General features: G+C 34.9%; 3 protein-coding genes across 8 annotated transcripts in view; 2 read left to right on the forward strand and 1 right to left on the reverse strand.

Moving 5' to 3' along the window:
* Positions 1-1,911, forward strand: part of LOC306874225 (beta-1,4-galactosyltransferase 1-like) — a 9,612-nt gene extending 7,701 nt beyond the window's left edge. Inside the window, exons 4-6 of the mRNA XM_079424109.1 lie at positions 397-519; positions 623-727; positions 815-1,911. Coding sequence (XP_079280235.1) covers positions 397-519; positions 623-727; positions 815-944 — 358 coding nt within the window. The 3' untranslated portion in view covers positions 945-1,911. The remainder of the gene's footprint in view (positions 1-396; positions 520-622; positions 728-814) is intronic.
* Positions 1,681-19,958, reverse strand: LOC306874226 (putative pancreatic secretory proteinase inhibitor). Of its 6 annotated transcripts, none has more exons than XR_013784606.1 (8): positions 19,874-19,958; positions 18,120-18,322; positions 17,825-18,008; positions 16,510-16,647; positions 15,797-15,923; positions 12,923-13,082; positions 9,785-11,119; positions 8,645-9,318 (listed from the first exon to the last, which is right to left on the reverse strand). XR_013784606.1 is itself a non-coding variant. In XM_079424110.1 (4 exons), the coding sequence occupies exons 1-4, from the start codon at positions 4,165-4,167 to the stop codon at positions 3,490-3,492; spliced, it is 240 nt and encodes a 79-aa protein (XP_079280236.1). In that variant the 5' UTR covers positions 4,168-4,355; the 3' UTR covers positions 1,681-3,489. The 6 variants fall into 6 exon arrangements, 1 of the variants encoding a protein (XP_079280236.1); XR_013784607.1 differs by having other exon boundaries at positions 9,785-11,210; positions 17,825-18,038; positions 19,870-19,958; XR_013784608.1 differs by having other exon boundaries at positions 9,785-11,213; positions 16,515-16,647; positions 19,874-19,952.
* On the forward strand, positions 6,677-18,293 carry LOC306874224 (microsomal triglyceride transfer protein-like; the record flags this gene model as incomplete). The annotated part of the gene is made up of 18 exons (XM_079424108.1): positions 6,677-7,123; positions 8,296-8,483; positions 9,193-9,336; positions 9,447-9,554; positions 9,638-9,754; positions 9,846-9,985; positions 10,066-10,216; positions 10,526-10,683; positions 11,048-11,216; positions 11,478-11,585; positions 12,848-13,060; positions 13,148-13,359; positions 13,472-13,569; positions 14,351-14,472; positions 14,579-14,806; positions 15,821-15,945; positions 17,874-18,044; positions 18,146-18,293. Exons 1-18 carry the CDS (start codon positions 7,063-7,065, stop codon positions 18,291-18,293), a joined length of 2,661 nt encoding a protein of 886 aa, XP_079280234.1. The 5' UTR covers positions 6,677-7,062.
* Positions 19,959-20,659: the final 701 nt, after the last annotated feature.

A 20,659-nucleotide genomic window follows, 5' to 3' on the forward strand; every position in this document is an offset into this window, starting at 1 on the left:
TGGAAGTGGTGAGTATAGATATTACAAAAATTACTAACCTCAAACTTTTAAATGGTATTGTGCTGATTTGGCTAGTTTATGTAAGAGAAAAAACTACATTTCCCATTAAAAAACTACATATGAAAAAACTACATTTCCATAGGCACAATTAAATGCGCTGATAAAACATTGATCACACAAAATGTGTAAATGTTTTCTTAATTTTCTTATATTAGCATTAGAAAATCTTCCAGTTGAGCCAGTTTTTTTCCAATCAAAATTTCTATATCGTAATTATGACTTCAAACTTGTAAGTAGGAAGTTCCCAGGGGATTGTTGCACAAACACATATACAGTATCAAGATTGTCAGTATGATACATTTTTCATTCAAAAATTTTTTTTGTTTTTTTATGCAGGTTGCCATATAAACAGTATTTTGGGGGTGTATCAGCAATGAGTAAAGAGCAGTTTCAAAAGATCAATGGTTTTCCCAATAACTACTGGGGCTGGGGAGGAGAAGACGATGACATCTTTAACAGGTGAGGAAAATATATCATTTCTTACTATTAATTACAAATTCTCTCTTGTAATATATGAGGTAATTCAGATAATGGAAGAATTTGAGGGACACTATTTTTGAAGGCTGGTATTTCGAGGCATGAAAATATCAAGACCGAGTGGAGACATCGGCAAATGCAGAATGATTCGTCACTCAAGAGACAAGAAAAATGAGCCAAACCCACAGAGGTAATCTCTCTTTCACAAACACACACACACATGCAGAAATACAAGACAGATTGAATGACATTCTAAAGCTGCATCTCTATTTCGTAGATTTAAGAGAATTGCTCACACAAGACAGACAATGAAGACGGATGGCATCAGATCACTCAGTTACAAAGTGGTAGATATAGAGACAGACCTGCTGTACACCAAAATCACTGTGGACATCGGCAATCCATGAAACCTCTAGAGCTCACAAGAAGCATTAGCTTGCTGCAACTCTTCAGAGATCATTAAACTGCACATCTGACTCTGAATCGGTTCAAACCTAGCGAACAACAAAGAAAACACTGGTGAAACACTGAGTTTGAATGAAAGTGACGTTCTTCTGAAGGACACAAGAATAGAAAGAACAGTTGAATTGTAATTTTCAACATTATACTTACCTGTGAGCCTTAAATGCCTGTTAATTGTCTGCTTCAGACTTTAAGGAGCATTATATTTCTAAACCTTGCTAAGCAGCAAGTGAAAATCACGCCTGACTACTGTGAATTCCAGTTCAACACAAACCTGCACACTCATACAAAACACCTTACAGAGCTTTAAGAGATGGCAATTCAACATGTACACATACCATGGTAGTAAGTATGCGTCAGTAGTTTGATCTTATAGACCAACTGTACATTAGTGCCCATGTTACTGTGCTAAGTACTCAAGCACGGAGTAATATTAAAGGGACAGTTCACCCAAAAATTCAAATTCTGTCATCATTAACTCTACCTCATGTTGTTCCAAGCCAATACGAGTTTCTTTCTTCTGTTGAAAAAAATATTTAAAGAATGTTGGTGACCAAACAGTTGACGGTAGCCATAGTATTATGTCCATACTGTAAATGGCTACCATCAACAATTTGGTTACCAACATTCTTCAAAATATCTTCTTTTGTATTCAAGAGAAGAAAGAAACTCATACAGCTTAAGGGAGAGTAAATGATCACTGTATTTAATACATTTTAATTACAAATTTCAATATATGCATAATAAACACAATAAAACATAATTTTGATTGGTGGAGGTTGATTGCTGTGTTTCATTAGGCAATGAAAAATATTTCACACTTGGCAGTGGGATCCACTGAATATTGAGTGAAAATGTTTTTTGGGGGGGGAAATAGCTGTAGCTAAATAAATAAACGAATAATGAACAATTTCTGGTCGTTTTTCTCTTTGTGATACAATAATATTGTGAAATATTGCAATTTAAAATAAATGTTTTTTATTTTAATATATTTGAAAATGGAATTTATTGCTGAGATGGCAAAACTGAATTTCAAGTGTCACATGATCCTTCAGAAATCATTCTAAAATGCTGATTTGGTGGGCAAGATCAATGTTGAAAACATATTTTAATTCAAGATTGTTTGATGAATAGAAATAACAATATTTGAAAAATAAATCTCTTGCTGTCATTTTACATCAATTGAATGCATCCTTGCTGAATAAGACTATTAATTTCTTTAAAAAAACAAACAAAAAAATAAACTTTTGAAATGTATAGTGTAATGCAATATACAAGAATGTTTAAAACTCTTGATTTTTAGTATCAGCTAATAAATCAACACAATAAGACAGTCTTGCTACATCGGAATGTTCATTTGTCTTCCAGGGGCCCACAATACAATCAAACAATCTCATGAAATAAAGTAAACAACTTATTAATAGTATTTGCAACTATGAAATCAGATACTGTAATTTTGAATGCAGTTGCAGTGCTGTTTCTTGTCTTGTGCTGGTCTCTGTGTGAACCAGGGCAGTCACTGAACTTTCGGCCAGAGATGGGGCTACATTTTAGGAGTAGTTATGAGTAACTCTTTTGAGATACTGGAGTGCACAATCCAGAGAGAGTAAAAACAGAAGTAAAACAGTTTACTAGTTCACTCTGATTATAAAGCTCCTCTACATCAAAGTGCAATATTGGTTTCTGCCAGAGTTTTCTTCTGTTTCCAAATGAACGCAGAAAAATGAAGGAAGCTGAGCTGACACAGACCCCAAGAGGCTGGGAAAATATCAGCATTGTTTCTGAAAAATTTGCACAAATACTGTAAATTTGTAGGATAATGTGGGGCCAAAATCTTGGTGAAAATGTTATCCTTAAATATGACAAATATACAAAATAAATGTTATTTAAATAATATAGATGTTCATTTAAAATTGATGGAGCAAAATAATTTGTTGGAGGAAAAATAAAATGTAATTCATAAAAAATGTCAAGAAAACGTAACCCTTTTCTTGTGTATTTTAGAATTTATTTTAGTGCAATGAACCTTAGACTAGTTATTATCATTTAAACTAAAACCATAAAAAAAGAAAAAAAAGTTACTTGAAACTGATGATAAAATAAAACATAAAATAACTTAAATATTTTATTTCAGCTAGCTTCTCATTTTTTAGTTAACTTGAGATACTAAAATAACTAAAATCATATAAACTAAAAGGAATAAATAAAATATAAAGAACATGGACATATGAACATATTTTAAAAATGAAAAACTAGCCTATAAATATAATGAAAATAACAAAATTGCAAAAATAGTTCTACAACTTAAAATTAAGTTCTAAAAACTAAAAGTGAAAACAAAAACTACATAAAATAAACTAATTCAATATAAGCATAACGTCTAAAGCCATGGAGACTTTTGTGACATTGAGTGTTGAAGAAAAGCAACAAAGATGTTCCATTTCAGACGCTTTAATTTGGCCACAGATCTTAACGATGTTGTGCAGGAGCTCAGCAGTCGCCATCTCTTGTGATTAAAATGTCAGATTTGGTTTTCCTGAAAAAGACACAAAAAAGCTATAATGTCATAAATAAAAGTATGACTGTACTCCAGCTGCCTGTGTGTACGTGTATGTGACCTACAGTCTTTCCACACACAGCAAGCACTCGTTGGCGTAGCTGTTCCCGTCGCTGCCGCACACAGGTGCGAAGTTCATGGGACACGCGTGGATCTCGGCCATCTCAGCACACGCGGGCTACAAAACACACACATACACTCATATGTGCCATTGCATAACAATCATTTTAACCTCTAAAAATGAAATGAACCAAAAAAAAAACCTAGTTAATCATTCACTGAGAACAAAAAACACTCCTTACCTTTCGGGATGAGCCGGGGTTTCCTTGTGCCCCTTAAACAAAAGTGAACTGTTTTAGATATTGCTTTGTGGTAGAAGAGGTTAAACCGGTTTCTTGTTTTTTAAAAGCTTTTATGTCATTTTTACGGTACACAGAACAACAATGAAGATGTTAACTCTTGTTTTACACACCTCAAGCTTTAGGTGTTTACAGACAAAGACATGAAGTGATTAATATTAATGAACAGTCATCAGTGTATAAGTTTTGTATGTTTACTGTACCTGAAGTGAGCAGCAGAAACAGGCTGAAGAGAAGCACTTGTATAGACATACTGACTCAGAATGAGCTCTGCAGTGCTCACACGACTTTATATGATGGCAATGAAGTGTGGGAATTCCAACACTTGAACACACACACACACAGATTCCCGCCTCTCAAAGCACACCTCACATAAGATAAGACCGTTTAGTGTAGGAATTTGACTGCCCTGTCCTAAACTAAATTTGACAGAACTTCTTGGGGTATAAAGAACGTCATATGTATACTCGTTTCTGACGTCATTTTATTTGTGATCAGGTTTATTATTGATGGTTAAACTATATAAACACAAACAGTACAGTGTGAACAGTAACTTGAGAATGGGAATGTTTGTCAGACCAATATCCTTATAATGAGCAGCATAATATTTCCCCCCTTAATATCTGTAATATGTTGTGTGATATATTATTTGAATTGAATTTTTACATTATTATTCATTTGAATGTAGGCTATTAGTGAATTTAATGGATTTTGTCCACAGATAACAACACCACCACCAACAAAAACAATAATGATAATAATAATAACTGGTCAAAATAAATAAAACTACTTGTCAAAAACTTGTACATGTATATTTTGTTAATTGGAAAAAGATTGTCTCCATCTAGAGGCTGAGACAGGTCAGTGCAGGTGGATTTAATGAATTTACTGTGTATGACAATAAAGCACTCAAATGAGATACCGCAAGGCTTCGATATGATTTGAATATTTGATATTCGAATATTAATAACTGCAATACATACCGTTACAGCAACATTCCTCTATGGTATTCCAAACACAGTTAACAGTGCTTATTTGACCTGTCACTATGGGTCACTTTATAGTGCTCTTAACAACCTCATAAATTTAGTGCAAGATAGTATGAAGAAATTCACATGATTTAGTAGTCTCTTGGTTTAAATTAGAAAATTAGAAGGAAAACACATTATGTTCTTATGAGGTTCATCAAAATGATTATTAGGAGGTTAATGATTACAAGTATTAGGCTATGCTTATAATAGACAAGGTGAAACTTTGTTGTGCTGACCTGAAGCTCTGGTGCAACAGTGCTTCAAATGTTTTCTCAAAGTCTTTTTTTCAAGGTTGTACTCACAGTAATGGAAAATGCAGATATTATAATAATATTACTATTATTAAATGAAAAACAATGCTCAATGGTGTTTGAATGGGCTTTCCAGCATACTGTGATTCACAAGTAAGGCCAAAAGGTGGTGATCTTTCAACAGAAAGCTAACAAACAAGCAATATATTATTTCTAGTTCTAACATTTTAGAGCCATTTTAAAATTATTCATGATGGTATCATGATATTTAGTTATAAATTCAGACACATTTTGCTAAATAATTTAAATAACTCATTCCAGAACATTTACAGTATAGATGTGGAATCAAATATATGTTAACTCAATGTTTGTGTAAAATGTCCTTAAGTGCTGAACATTCAATGTAGGTTAAACACCTACATAATGCAAGTGATGAGCTATTACTCAGTACTTATATGATGACTTCCTCACAGTGATTTCTTTATGGGAAAAAATGAAGATAAGCAGCATCAACAGCATTGTAATCACAGCTGATTCAATCAGAAGCTCTTGTCTTCAGGACAGGAGTCTCAGAGTTTGCCTGATGAGCAGAAGACCTAGTTTAGAGGCCGTATTGTACTACATAAGGAATTTTTCTTCTTTTAGTATAGTACATGACATAAAAGGATATGTGAATGTGTGATAATGTGAATTTTATTGCGATGAGATAATACAGCTGCAGTCTAGGTGAAAGGTACCACAGTAAAATGAAAATGACTCTCTTACAGGTGCATATCACTGTGTATAAATGGTTACAGACACGTGCAATCATGCCATGCATCAAAGATCATCGACCACATCATCCACATACAGTAATTGATCCATTATCGTTTCTTATTGGTTGTCCAAACATGAGTCTCAGTGAAATTGTTAAAAAGATTGACTGTTTAAACATTCAAATAAAGAGAGAGTTATTATAGTTAACTAAAATAAAATAGACTATAAAAACTTAAACTTTATTTCAGCTAGTTGTCAAGGCAACATATTTTTCATTTCATGTTTCTCCTGATGTACTAAAATAAATAAAATTAAACCATTAGTAAAAATATAATTCAATAAATTAAATTAAAATAATGAAAACAAACTTGAAAAAAAGCAAATGACAAATACACAATTTACTGTCTGAAAACAGAGAATAAATTAAAAATAAAAATGGTTTCAAAATATTAATAATAAGTATTATCTCAGTGACACTAAAATAACTTGTGTTTTACTTTGAATTGTCATTTTGAATTTATATATATATATATATATACACATATATGAAAAATTATACTTATATATATATATGAAATATATATGTATATATATATATAAATGCAGTTAAAATTAAATGTCATTTTATCAGAAAATACATAAACGTTTTTCAAAAATGCCTGAAACCATGAATACAAAAAACTACATTTCAAGTGTCATTTTCAAAGAAGTTTTAACTGCGACCTCCTTATTTATTTCTATGATATAATATACTATAATGTGGTTGAGTCAAAACAAAATTCGCTAATCCTGTCATGAAGGATGCAGTAATCGCGTTTGATCATTATGACTGTATGTCATAATGATCAGCGCTGAGTGCCTCTTTCATGCAGACGCTGCTATAAAAATCAAACCCCGTCTCTGAGGAGCGTTCATTCACCAAATCTCGCCGAGCTCTGCCGGTTAATTATTAGCCATTATCTCGTACTTAGTACCGGAGCGTGGAGTTTGGAGTCTGAACCTCAAATCTAGATAAACAGAGAGAGAGAGAGAGACATCTGAAGGATCAGACAGCCATCCTCTCTCTGGCCCGCAGACCTTTAACGCGCACAGCACACAGCGAGCCAACCATGCTGCGGCTTGCTGGACTTTTACTATGGGTCACCTCCTTTTTAAGTACCTCATCCCTTGGTAAGTCATTTTTTAAAAGTCTGAAGACATAAAAATCAATGTTAAAATAACTTAGGCTGTGTGTTTGCTTGGTGGTTAAAACTAGCAAATGTTCTCAAGTTTTCAGATTTCAATTAATTGTAATATTTCATTAATGTAAGTGTTTATGCAGATCATTGAGGACTCTAGTGTAGTCATTTTGAAAACATTTAATAATCATGTAGTTAGTCACACCTTTCATTCATTCTGTGCCCAGATTCATCTAATCATTGCATTTACAATAATCAGTATGTTTATTCAGTATCAGTATCATTACTGAAATATTTCTGTATTTTTATTATTTTCATATTTTTAATTGTATGTAAATATGAATAAAAATGAAATAAACACATTTGTTTTAGAAGGGTAAAATCAGGACATAATCTCTGTATCAGAAGATGTGATGCAATCTGAGTGTGACACGTCAGTGTTTTCGGGACAAGACTGAACTGTGCTGGCAGAGAGGATAATAGTCTTGTTTTGCAGAGATACTGTTTATCAATCACTTTATGAATCAACAAACCTAAAACCACAAATTCAGACAAACTGTGTCTGAGCAGAGCGTTAAATTGCAATGTGGATTTCGATTTTTTGGGATTTGTTCAGTGTTTTGCCCCTAACATCACAAAATTGTCTTGATTTGCACAAACGTTACCTTTAATGATTCTGACTCGTTTAATACTTTTAAGACAAACTAAATTTAGTTGTGTCACATAATGAGGTTAAGAACATGATCCATATATATGATGATTACAGAGGATTAATAGCCCATAGTACACCGTTATCTGAGACCCACCTACAATTACAGATAGGACTACATTCAATTTCCTTCTGTTTTACCTTCAATGAAAGGCTATGGACTTCCTCTGAGTGCTTCTGTAGCTTTCTCTTTCTCTTGAACAAATGATTTCTTGTGGATGTAAATCCTGTGGAATAAAACAGTGGATTCAATTCAGATTTCAGGTAGAGTAAGTGTTTCCACCAGCTCCATAACTGGGTTTAAGTCTGTGTGATTTTTAGGAGATGGTCAATCCACTTCCTGCCTCTCTAATTTCACATTCCTCCCTTGTCCAGCTGTGTCTTACATGCCACTGACTGGAAGTCGGCTGAAGATCTAGAATGTGTCACAGCATGACATTTTTGTATTTTTTCAGGTGCGAGTGCAGGACCTCGGCTGGATAATGACAAACTCTACAGATATAGCTACAGCGCTGAGGTCGGGCTGAACAGGCCGACGGGATCCACTAGGGGGAACACTGGATTCAAGATTAGCAGTGATGTGGACATCAGTCTTGTCTGGAGGAACCCAGAGATCCAGGACGAACAGCTACTTCGATTGCAGGTAAAGGGGAGAACTTCAGTGGTATTTTTTTTTTTTTTTTTTTGATTGCATACCCTTGTAAGACAGTGCGCTTATATTGAATGCACTGGTAGTGTACTTAAAAAACTGTACTGGAATATAATATAAAGTTCACTTTTTAAAGTAAAAGTTTTACTTTAAAGGACATTTTCAATGATTATGTTTTAATAATATTTTGTCATGCTGTAAAAAGAGCACATTTTGATGTGTTGACTAACATTTAAATCACAGGTATTTTTAACTGTAGTATTATGTAACTGTATCATTAAAAATCTTTAAAAATGAAACAAGTTGTTACATTTCAGCTTCTTCTTGACAAATGTGAAATTATAAACATACTTATATACATAGCATACAAGTATAATATACAAGTATATTAAAGTTAACATTACCATAAATGCATAGCAGGGGCAGTACACTGGAAGCACACATTCATAGATGATAATTATGAAATTACATACTGTATAAAAATTTATTTAAGTTCTACTTACATATGTCAAAAAATACTTTTAAGTTGAACTTAACAAATTTGATAACAAAAAACTATTTATCAAATTTGTCCGATTAAGTGTCTGAATTCTATATATATCTCCAAATATGTAATTAGTAGTCTTGTTAATATTGATTAAAAAAAATTATATACATATTCTGTTTTCCCATTGCAAATCACCTTCTCCTGTCCTGTTCTCAGATTTCAAATGTTCAAGTTGAAAGTGCTGGAAAACGCTCCCGCAAAAACAACATCTTCCATGGCAGCTCAGCAGAAAGCATTCTGGGTAAAGTCAGGCTTGAGACACTTCAGAGGCCCTTCATGGTGCTGTGGAAGATGGGCAAGGTAATAAACATTTCATTATGTATCATAAAAATGTTTCTCACATCCATTTAAGTTTCGAATTGTTTAATATATTCCATAGTGATTTGATTTTTTTGTGTGATTTTACTTAGATCAGAAGCCTGTATGCCCATAAGACGGAGCCTGCTACCATCAAAAACTTGAAGAGGGGTGTGGCCAGTATGCTAATGATGCAGCTAAAGTCTGGGAAGATGTCAGAGGTAAAGACTATTACAATTCTCCATTGAAGTGTTTAAAGTATGTAAGTTTTTCTAAGTTTAAATACTCTCTCTGTAATCTGCAGGCTGATGCTTCGGGGAAATGTTTAGTTGAGTACAAAGCTACCAAAGATCAGGTGATCCGTACAAAACACTTGGATACCTGCAAAACACAAGAGATGGGATTCACTACAAACAGCCCTGTAAGACAAAAACTAATTTTCTCATCTTACCTCATGCATTTGTACACAATTCCTGGCACTTTTTATTGACCTTTCCTCTCTTCCTCTTTAGGTATTGGGCGTCAGTGGGAAGTCTGCTTCTGAAACAGTAATCACTCTGGAGAATGGCATTATTAAGTCTGCTGATGTTGAAGAAACACACATTTTGTCCATCAATGCTCGTCATAAAGCTGCAACTAAAGTCCTGTCCAGGTACCAAAGAAATGTGAAAAGAAATCACTTAATTAAATCAGTTAATGAATGAAATTAAAGTGTCTTCTCATTTCCAACAGGCAGTCATTGACGCTTAAAAAGATTGAGGTTGGCCCAACAGAAGTAGCAGGTAAAGATGCCTCAAGTGTGGTGAAGTCTCTGGATGACAAACTCATGTCTGTTGGAGTCATGGTGGAGAAAGTTAAAACCAAATGCAAGGGATGCCCCAATGTGAGTTACTATGCTTTTCTTTTACCAACTTTTGTGTTTGTGCTTATGAATCTGATGTGAAACCATTATTTCACTTAAAAATGAAAATCCTGTTTACTCCGCTTACACTGAAACAAAAATTGGTGTTGAATTTACTTTGAAACAATTTTCACTCACTTATTAGTAAATTTCACAAAGAATTACAAAGAAACTACATGTTGAATTAAGCATTAATTTTTTTTTATCACCCTATAAAAGTTTGCGAAATGTTTTTAAGCATGTGTTTGTGTTTATCCTAATTGTATATTGTATTGTTTTGGTGTACAATAGCTAATGGACACATGGAAAGCGGTGAGACCTCAGCTGGAGCCACATTCACTCTCTAAAGCAGAAGCCCCAAGGAGCTTCCTCGCAATCTTACACAGCCTGCGCAAAGCCAGCAAGTCAGAGATCATGACTTTACTGCGCAACTGCAGCAAGACTGTACTGTAAGACCAAACTCCTCATTGTGCTTCTCTATTTCTCATTTGTGCACATTATTAGAGTTAAGCTACTCTTTAGCTTTAATTAGCTACAGTATCTAGTTACACTAAAAGGCTGCTAACAACAAAGTAGGCAACTACACTAATGATATTTAAGACTTCTCTGCAAACACTCAAACTCAAATCAGTCACTTCCTGTTCTTTTAAACTTTCTAAGATCAAAGAATCCTGAAAGACGTATCACAGTTTCCACAAAGAATATTATAAAGTGAATTGTGAAGTGAATTAAGCAGCACAACTGTTTTCACCAACAATAAACGCAGCCTTAGGACTTCCAGACTTCAAGTACATTGTTTCTCTGTCTTTCCAGGCCTCAGCTGGTGGATGCAGTAACGTCAGCTCAGACTCCATCTTCTCTCTCAGCCATTCTGGAGTTCCTGGACTTCAGCAAGAAGGAAGATTTAGTGCTGCAGGAGCGCTTCCTGTACGCATGTGGCTTTGCCTCTCACCCTACAGAGACCATGCTGCAGTCCCTGCTGGTAAGAGAACTGCAATACTGCAATCACTCACCGCTGTGAATGTTAATCTTACAAAGATGTACTGTGGTAGTAAGGTATATATATATATATATATATATATATATATATATATATATATATATACACACACACACACACACACACACATATATAGTTTGATCATGCTGTTCCCATTGGTGACACTAGTGGTGCAAAATTTACACATTTCATATTAAAAATTTTCATTCATTATTCTAATTTATGTGACTTGTTCCCACATAGGATTTGTCTCAAGGAAAGATAGGTAGTACAGAAATCAAAGAGTCGATTGTGATTATCATGGGAGCTTTGCTCAGGAAACTCTGTCTGAAAGGAGCATGTGAACTACCGGTGAGTATATTATTTGTATTAATTTCTGTACTTATACATGTTCACATATGATTCATATATTTAATATCAAAACTGCAAACAAAACATTTCCAAAAATTATTAAAGAGATAGTTCAGCCAAAAATGAAAATTCTATCATTTACTGTTCCAAATCTGTATGTGTTTCCTATACACTGACTTCAATAGTATAACAAAAATATATGGAATGGGGAACATCAACTGTTTGGTTACCTATGTTCTTCAAAATATCTTCTTTTGTGTTTAACAGAACAAACAAACTCAAACAGGTTTTGGAACAAATCCAAAGTTCTGTTATTAAACTCTAGATGGCGCAGGCCGATAGGTCAAACTCAATCTAACATAATGACATCATCACATGCCACAGCTGATTGGTTCTTTTTGTATCAGCAGCCAATGAGCTTGCTGCTCAACATTCAAATTGCTGTTGCAGTTGTAGCGTGCTTCAGAAACCCTCCACCTCCCCCCGTTCCACCTGTATAGCTCTGCTACAGGGCGATTCATGTATGCTATATATGGGGGTTATTTCACATATTTTACATGTGACCCTGGACCACAAAACCCGTCTTAAGTTGAGGTTGATACATCATCTGAAAGCTGAATAAATAAGCATTCCGTTGATGTATGGTTTGTTAGGATCGGACAATATTTGGCCGAGATACAACTATTTGAAAATCTGGAATCTGAGGATGCAAAAATCTAAATATTGAGAAAATTGCCTTTAAAAAGTTGTCCAAATTAAGTTCTTAGCAATGCATATTATTATTCAAAAATAAAGTTTATATATATTTACGGTAAGAAATGTATAAAATATCTTCATGGAATATGTTCTTTACTTAATATCCTAATGAGTTTTGGCATTAAAAAAAAAATGATAATTTTGACCCATACAATGTATTTTTGGCTATTGCTACAAATATACCCCAGCGACTTAAGACTGGTTTTGTGCTCCAGGGTCACATATGTGCAGCAACAGTACATGCTCATAGCAGCATGTTGTGGATGTTGCTCTGCCGCAGCAGCAGCAGTGAAGCAGATCTATTCTGCCAAGGCCACCACAACACATTAACATTGTCATGTACATACATTACCATGCTAAACTCTCAGAGAGTTATCATGATAGAACTTGAGGGAGAGTAAATGATGACAGAATTTTCATTTTTGGCTGAACAATCCCTTTAAAGTTAATCAAACTTGAGTTTAGTAATTCAAGCTGACTGTGTTTCTTCTGTGTTTGATGTGTAGACAGTGCTTAAGGTGAAAGAGATGCTGTTGGCAGGGCCTGACAGCACTCAGGCGGAGTCCGAAGTTCAGATGTACCTGCTAGCATTGAAGAACGCTCTTCTGCCGGAGAGTATTCCTGTTTTAACCAAATATGCAGAGTCTGAGGTGGGAGCGTTTAGCACCATTGCAATTACAGCGCTACAGAGATACAACCCTCAGCTGATCACACCAGAGGTAAATTATCAATCCCCGTCACCTAGAGGGGCAAAAAAAACAAATCTTCAGCTAATCTTCAAAACATTTAACACTCTATTTCCACAGGTGAAAAAGACGCTGAACCGCATATACCATCAGAACAAGCATATTTATGAGAAGAACGTTCGTGCCGCGGCAGCTGATGTGATTATGAGCACTAGTCCGTCCTATATGGAAGTGAAGAATCTTCTACTCTCTATTGGACACCTGCCACATGAGATGAACAAATACATGCTGTCTAAAGTCCAGGACATATTGCGCTTTGAGATGCCAGCCTGGTGGGTCTCAAATTTACTAATCATAATCTCTAGACAAAATAAACAAATGTTTTCTTCTTAATGATTATCTGCGTGACACTTGTGTGATAGAAGTCATTTATCTTGTTTACAGTAAATTGGTACAACAAGTGATGAAGGACATGGTTTCCCACAACTATGACAGATTTTCTAAGACTGGGTCATCCTCTGCTTTTTCAGGCTTCATGGCACGTAAGTGAGCTCATGTCCACTCTTGCCCTTTAAACTTAAACCTATGGCACTATTATTTTTATATAATGCTGCCTGATACAAAGTCTGCACAGAAGTATTGCAAATATATATTATTAAAGACATTCCGAAAAAAAAAAAATGAAAACAATGTTTTATGTTTTTTTAAGCAATTTTTACCTGGTGTATGATAAACCAGCCAACATTATATAAATAAATAGCTCAGTTACATTAATATCTAAACATTCTAATATACTAATTATAATACATAATATATATGCTATACATTCAAATGTTTGGGATCAGTAAGATTTGTAGACTTGTAGTATTTTTGAACGAAGTCTCTTATACTCACCAAGGCTACGTTTTTGATCAAAATTACAGTAAAAACAGTAATATTGTGAAATATAATTGCAATTTAAAATAACTGTTTTCTATTTTAATATATTTTCAAATAAAATGTATTCCTGTGATGATAAAGCTGGATTTTCAGCATCATTACTCCAGTCTTCAGTGTCACATTATTCTTCAAAAATAATTCTAATATGCTGATTTGCTGCTCAAGAAACATTAGCTACTTATTATTATCAGTGTTAAGCTGCTCAGTATTTTTGTGGAAATTGTGATACTTTTTTTCAGGATTCATTTTAGAAAAAAACTACTTTTGAACAGTATTGTATACCACAATATCTTTGAGACTTAGGCCAATAAGCAAACACTTTGACTCTTAGACATTTTTAAAGTGTGTCTTGTAGCAGTTTCTGAATTTTCTATCTTTAAACAGGAACTGCTGATGTCACTTGCACCTACAATTTGGACATCCTGTACTCTGGCTCTGGTGTATTGAGGAGAAGCAACATGAACATTTATGGTCAGAGCAACGAAGCCCTCCTTCATGGCCTTCAGGTACTGTCGTCATTACCACAACACAGTGTTGTACAGCGTATTCCATAAACATGCATTGTGTGTCCTGACATTCACTGTTCTTTATGTCTGTTTTGCTGTATTTCAGGTGACAATTGAAGCACAGGGTCTAGAGTCTCTAATTGCAGCCACGCCGGATGAAGGAGAAGAAGAACTGGAGTCTTTTGCTGGAATGTCTGCTCTGCTGTTCGATGTGCAGCTCCGGCCAGTGACCTTCTTCAAGGGCTACAGTGACCTGATGTCCAAGATGTTCTCCATATCTGGAGATCCAATCAATGTGGTGAAGGGCCTTATTCTGCTGACAGACCACTCACAGGTATGACACTCACCTCAATGTACACTTATATATGTATATTTTATTATTAAATTTGTTCCCTATATATATTATTCTTAATATTACATGGAAATAACATGGCTATAATTTCAAATAAATGCTGTTCTCTTGAAATTTCTATTCATCAAATAAACCTGAAAAAATATAATATTAAGGAGCACAACTCATTTTTAACATTGATAATAGGAAATTTTTCTTGAAAGCAAATCAGCATAATACAATGATTTCTGAAGGATCATGTGACACTGAAGACTGGAGTAATGATGCTGAAAATTCGGCTTTGCCATCACAGGAATAAATAACATTTTAAAATATATTCAAATATAAAACAGTTGTTTTAAATAATAGTAATATTTCACAATATTACTGTTTTCACTGTAATTCTGATTAAAACATGCAGCCTTGGGATGCATAAATTATTCAAAAACCACAAACATTTGAACGCTATGTGTATAATGTTAAAAGATATTACCATTTTAAAACGTAAAATATAAATACACAATATAGACAAAAGTATTGGGACACCCCTTCTAATGAACAGGTTTGACTATTTTAGTCATTTACACGAGTACAAATGTTAATGTTTAAGCATATAATGATATTCTAGGGAATTGTGTGCTTCTAATTTTATAGCAACAGTTTGGACAGGACCCTTCTCTTCTAACATGACAGTGCCTCTGTGTATAAAGCAAGGTTCAAAAAGAAATGATTGATTCAGTCAGTGTGGAAGAACTTGACTGGTCTACAGACAGCATATTCCTAATGCCAGCTGAATACCTCCGGTGTGAATAAATGCAGGCCTTGAGCCAAAAACTCAAAGCACACAATTGCCTAGAATATAATTTTATGCTTAAATATTAAGATTTGTACTCATGGAAATTACTAAAGAAGTCAAACCTGTTCATTAGAATGGGGTGACCCAATACTTTTGTCCATATAGTGTATTTTCTTTTTGATGTATTAAAAACAAACCTTGCTTTCTCGCTTTCTTTGAAGGTGATTCCTCTACAGTCTGGTCTAAGAGCCAGTGCTGAGTTCCAAGGTGGTCTGGCCATCGATATCTCTGGAGGGATGGAGTTCAGCTTGTGGTACAGAGAGTCTAAGACAAGCGTCAACAACAGGTAGGTCTTTTAAAACTCCTTATATGGGGATGATGTTGTGCATTCAGATATAGATCCGAGCTGCCAATTAAAACGACAGCCCATGATGTCCTAATGGAAGGCATTTCACCCTTGGTTGCTTTGGATGCAATGGTGGATTTGTTAAAATCGACCACTTAAATTGCTTATTTAGAAACCATTGCCAGATGTTTTCCTTCACTAGGTTTTCCAAATGATAGTAAATACGATGCCGGTGCATCTTATTATAACATCATTAATCCTTCAGAGAGATTCGATGCTAATCCACATCTTTAGCCACAACTGCACCTGCTTGCTTACTATTAGTTTGTGGATGCAAGCAATGGCAGCTTGGCTAAAATGAGACAGGCGGGAAATGAGGGCAATGGAAAGATGCTGTGGTAGGAGTAAAAGATCAGGTGTTGAGGGTAAAATTAGGTTATGATATCGATTGTGAGAAACTGAATCCTCTCAGGTCGAGATTTCAGATCTTTACATTTGAAGCGTTAAAGACAGTATCCGTTATAAAACTTTGTAACAAGGGAATATATATATACATATTTTTACCTTACTTTTAGCATGGTTGGTTCGCTGTTCTTTGTTTGATGATGGGTATTTCTGGGTGGCATCTGGTTTTCTACATCTGCCAGCCCTCAGGATAGGCAGGGGCAGGTGTATGGATCTGGGCAGCAGGCTTTACCTTCTCTGAAAACATACATACACACACACAAGAAGACAAACAAAGACTCATTGACAGACAGACAACCTAATACGTAAACACATGAGTGTGCGGGCACACAGAAGCGGGGAAAACCGAAAGAAAGATAGTTACGCACACAGACGCACATAGTCAGACACAAGTGGGATATGTTTAGAAACTAAATAAACCACAGCTCTCTCGGGCGCACAAGATTAGCATGCCTGTACTCAGCCCACTCATCACGGGCAGCCATGCTGAATAGATCATTTAAGGTGGAGGTTGAAAGCATGGAGCCAGACAGTCTCATGTGATATGTGAGCCTAAACACCAAAACTGACTCAGCAGAGCCTCTGAGAAAGAGACTATGGCAATAAATCTCTATCTGAAGTTGTTCTCTAGCGCATGTGTTGTAGGAAGAATGGGTGTAAACATCTTGATATAAAAAAGCTAAAAAATAAAGTTGAGATAGAGTTTAGAATCAAGTTAGCATGTTATCAGCGCATCCAAAGAAAAAAACTCCACTCTTGGGATTAACTAATTTAATCTTGTCATATTGTTATGTTTTTGTCTTCTTTTGTCTTTTTATTGTTTTTTTTTCTATTTAGCTCCAGTTTTAGTTTTAGTAATTTAACTTATTTGCTGTTAGTTGTCAATGCAACATTTCTCATTTTCATTTAAGTTTTTTAAGTTTAAGTTTTTCCATCTAATATTTTATTTTATTTCAGGTTTATTTTAATTAAGGAAAACAATAGTTTTGCATTTAAATTTAATCATTTAGCAGATGCTTTTATCCAAAGACACTTACAAATGAGGAGAGTTTTAGTTAATAATAACACTGAATCTAATTTATTTTTAATTTAAGCAACTCAAATTTTGTTTAAAATTGTTCATTATTTACTTCAGTTTTATGTATTTTATTAAATTTAGTTGCCACGTTTTCTAAGCTTTTATTTGTATTTATTTATTATTATATTTAGAGAGAGTGAATGGGACTGAAACAAAAAACACATTTAAAAAAATTGTACTCATCTACTCTTCTTCTAAATAATCTAAATAAATACATTTATAAAAATAGAAAATCTGCACAGATATGCATTGCTGTTCTCGAAAGCTTTTAGAACAGCTTTTTTTTATGTTTGTAAAAATGATTCTGACAGTGCTGAAGATTTACTGTGTGCTTACCTAGATTTTTTAGTGCACTTTCTAAGCTCATCCTTGACATTGTGTGCAGGGGAGCGTTGGTCGTCATTGGTAATGTGACAGTGGATACAGACTTCGTAAGCGCTGGAGTGGAAGTAGGTTTTGAGACAGAGGCCACCCTGGACTTCATCACCACCGTGCAGTTCTCGGAGTACCCTTTCCTCGTCTGCATGCAGATGGACAAAACCACTTTCCCCTTCAGGTATCCATCAGTCAGATTTTAGGGTTAGAGAATGGGTTATACTATTTTAAATTGTGTCAGATGAACAAAACTAACCTGTTTTTGCATCTGGTGTGCTCTAGAGAGACTGTGTCCAAGCAGGAGAAACTGCCCTCAGGACAGACATTCTCCTCAAAGAAGAGCAGAGATCAGCTGGTGCCGGGCTCAGAATTTCCTCTGCACCAGGAGAACTCCAACATGTGCAAGAAAGTCTTTGAACAGGCCTGGTAGACAAGCCGGGACTGCACTGGATGCTTTGGCTTGCAAACGTAAAAGGTTTTCATGCAAACAATCACATTACATTTTGTGTCTGTATGTGCTGAAACCATGAATGCCAACAAAGAACCTTTATTTTTAAGAGTGCACTATAAGAGTCCTTATATGTCCAGCCCTGTTTTCTCCATTTATGAATGATTAGCACAAATTCAATTTATATTTTTGTCCATTTTTATAAATTATAGGAATGTATAAAAATGTTGTCAGGATAACCAATGGCACTCTCATCATGTGACAGAATTATTCGACCCATAAAAACAAAAGTGAAATATTTATGAATGATAATATTAGGCCCTATAGCGTTATAACAGAACTGTGTATTTGAGGTGCTACGGTGTTATTTATTTAATCAGAGGGCTTTCTGACACACTTCATCCCTCCACAGGCAGTTCATGCTGTCTGGTTTCCATGATTACACCAGATGTTTACATTCTTGAGAATATTTATGGCAGTCTTGTACATGGGAAGATAATCAACCATGAATAAAGTTTTTGTCTTTTTTGTCATCTTTGGTGTAAAAATAATTGAAAGTGTAACTTTTAATAATATAGAATATATCTTTATCTATTACGATGTGACTATCATTTTAATAGATCATCTACTGAGTTTTTATAATGAATTTACATAAAACGTTGGTTTGAATAAATCTAAATGAAAACAAATTAAATATACACAATAATACACCTTGTGAGGTTTTGGAAAATGAAAGTTGTTTCTTTAATTAATAGTCCTGGGAACAACATAACAACAACAATAATAATCCATCTACTTAAGTTCAGTTGCTGCCATCAGTTTTTAGGTATAATCAAAGTGGCTATATCGGCTATAAGCCATTTCAACTTAAATATATTAAAAAATCTCATATTGGTTCAATTTGGTTGGAAATTGGTTAACATTATTTTGACGAGTTACAGAAATGAAAACGTCTGTTGCCATGGCTTGCTTATTTATTACTTATTTTACAGTTAACATAGAAGAAGTATAACATTTTAAAAGAGTAAAATCTGAAATGTTCTCTTCCTGTGTTGATGTGGTTCCTCTTGCAGAACGAAATCAGGCCTCAGCTACTTTTTTAAGGCTTCTGTTTACCTACCGAAGGGGTTTTATTTAATTTGCATTTAATTTACCTAATTCCACCTAACTTCTCAAGCGTTGATGAAGATCTTTAGTTATGCAGGAGTGTATCATAAAACATTTTCATAAATAGGGAAATGCCATGCTGGCATTGCCCTTTGACCCCATGTCCTTTGACCTGCTGTTTGAGAGAGTGTTTTATTGGCCAAAAGAAACCATGTAAAGTCATTACAGTCGTTAGTAATTAGATATCAATTTGATATCATAGACTGTAAACTCTGATATCTCTGATATAATTAAACGTTAAAATACGTCATTTTAAAAGGGCACGTTAGCTGTTAGATGCCCTCAGTAATAGACATGAACTAAAAACTCCCTTCATCTGCTCTTCATTTATAATTAAATGCTGAAAGGTGCGTAAATAACAAATAACAAGCGCTTTTTAACAAAAACTTACTTACAATAGTTGGAGTTCCGCTTGGCGGCGGCTGGCAACTGAAGAAAACAACAGCAACTGCGCTCTCGAGAACATTCCTATCGCGAGGCGAACAGCAGCTGAGCGCGCGCGTCTGTCACTGGCGCTGCTGCCATGGCGACCGCGTAAACAAACGCACAAACTGTCAGCTCGAGCTAATGCCTCTGGCGGGTGAGGTTTCAGGAGCTCACGGAAAACTTACCTAGCACGCTCTCATCAGGTCCAACGACCCTCTGCCAGCTGTGTAAATCAACTATCTGCTTCTCTTGAAGATTGAAGACCTTTTGAGGTCAACGGCGCTACAGGAGGGTGTGAGAAAGGGTAGGTGAGGTAGTACATCAAATCTGACCACCATCCGAGAATTCTCTCAGGACTAATACCAGAAATGTGACCCTTGATTCTTTCATCTGAAAGCTGAATAAATAAGCTTTCCATTGATGTATGGTTTGTTAGGATCTGACAATGTTTGGCTGAGATACAGCTATTTGAAAATCTGGACTCTGAGGGTGCAAAATTATTTTTTTTTTCAAAACATAAACAAAAATCGCCTTTAAAGTTGTCCAAATTAAGTTCTTAGCAATGTATATTTTAAGTTTTGATATATTTACCGTGGGAGATTTACAATATATCTTCATGGAACATGATCTTTACATAATATCCTAAAGAATTTTGGCATAAAAGAAAAATCAATCATTTTGATGTTATAATGTTAAAATAATGTTGGCTGTTGCTACAAAATATACCCGTGCTACTAATGACACAAATGAGCTTG

This window comes from Barbus barbus (genome assembly GCF_936440315.1).
Source record: "Barbus barbus genome assembly, chromosome: 8".
NCBI lineage: Eukaryota > Metazoa > Chordata > Actinopteri > Cypriniformes > Cyprinidae > Barbus > Barbus barbus.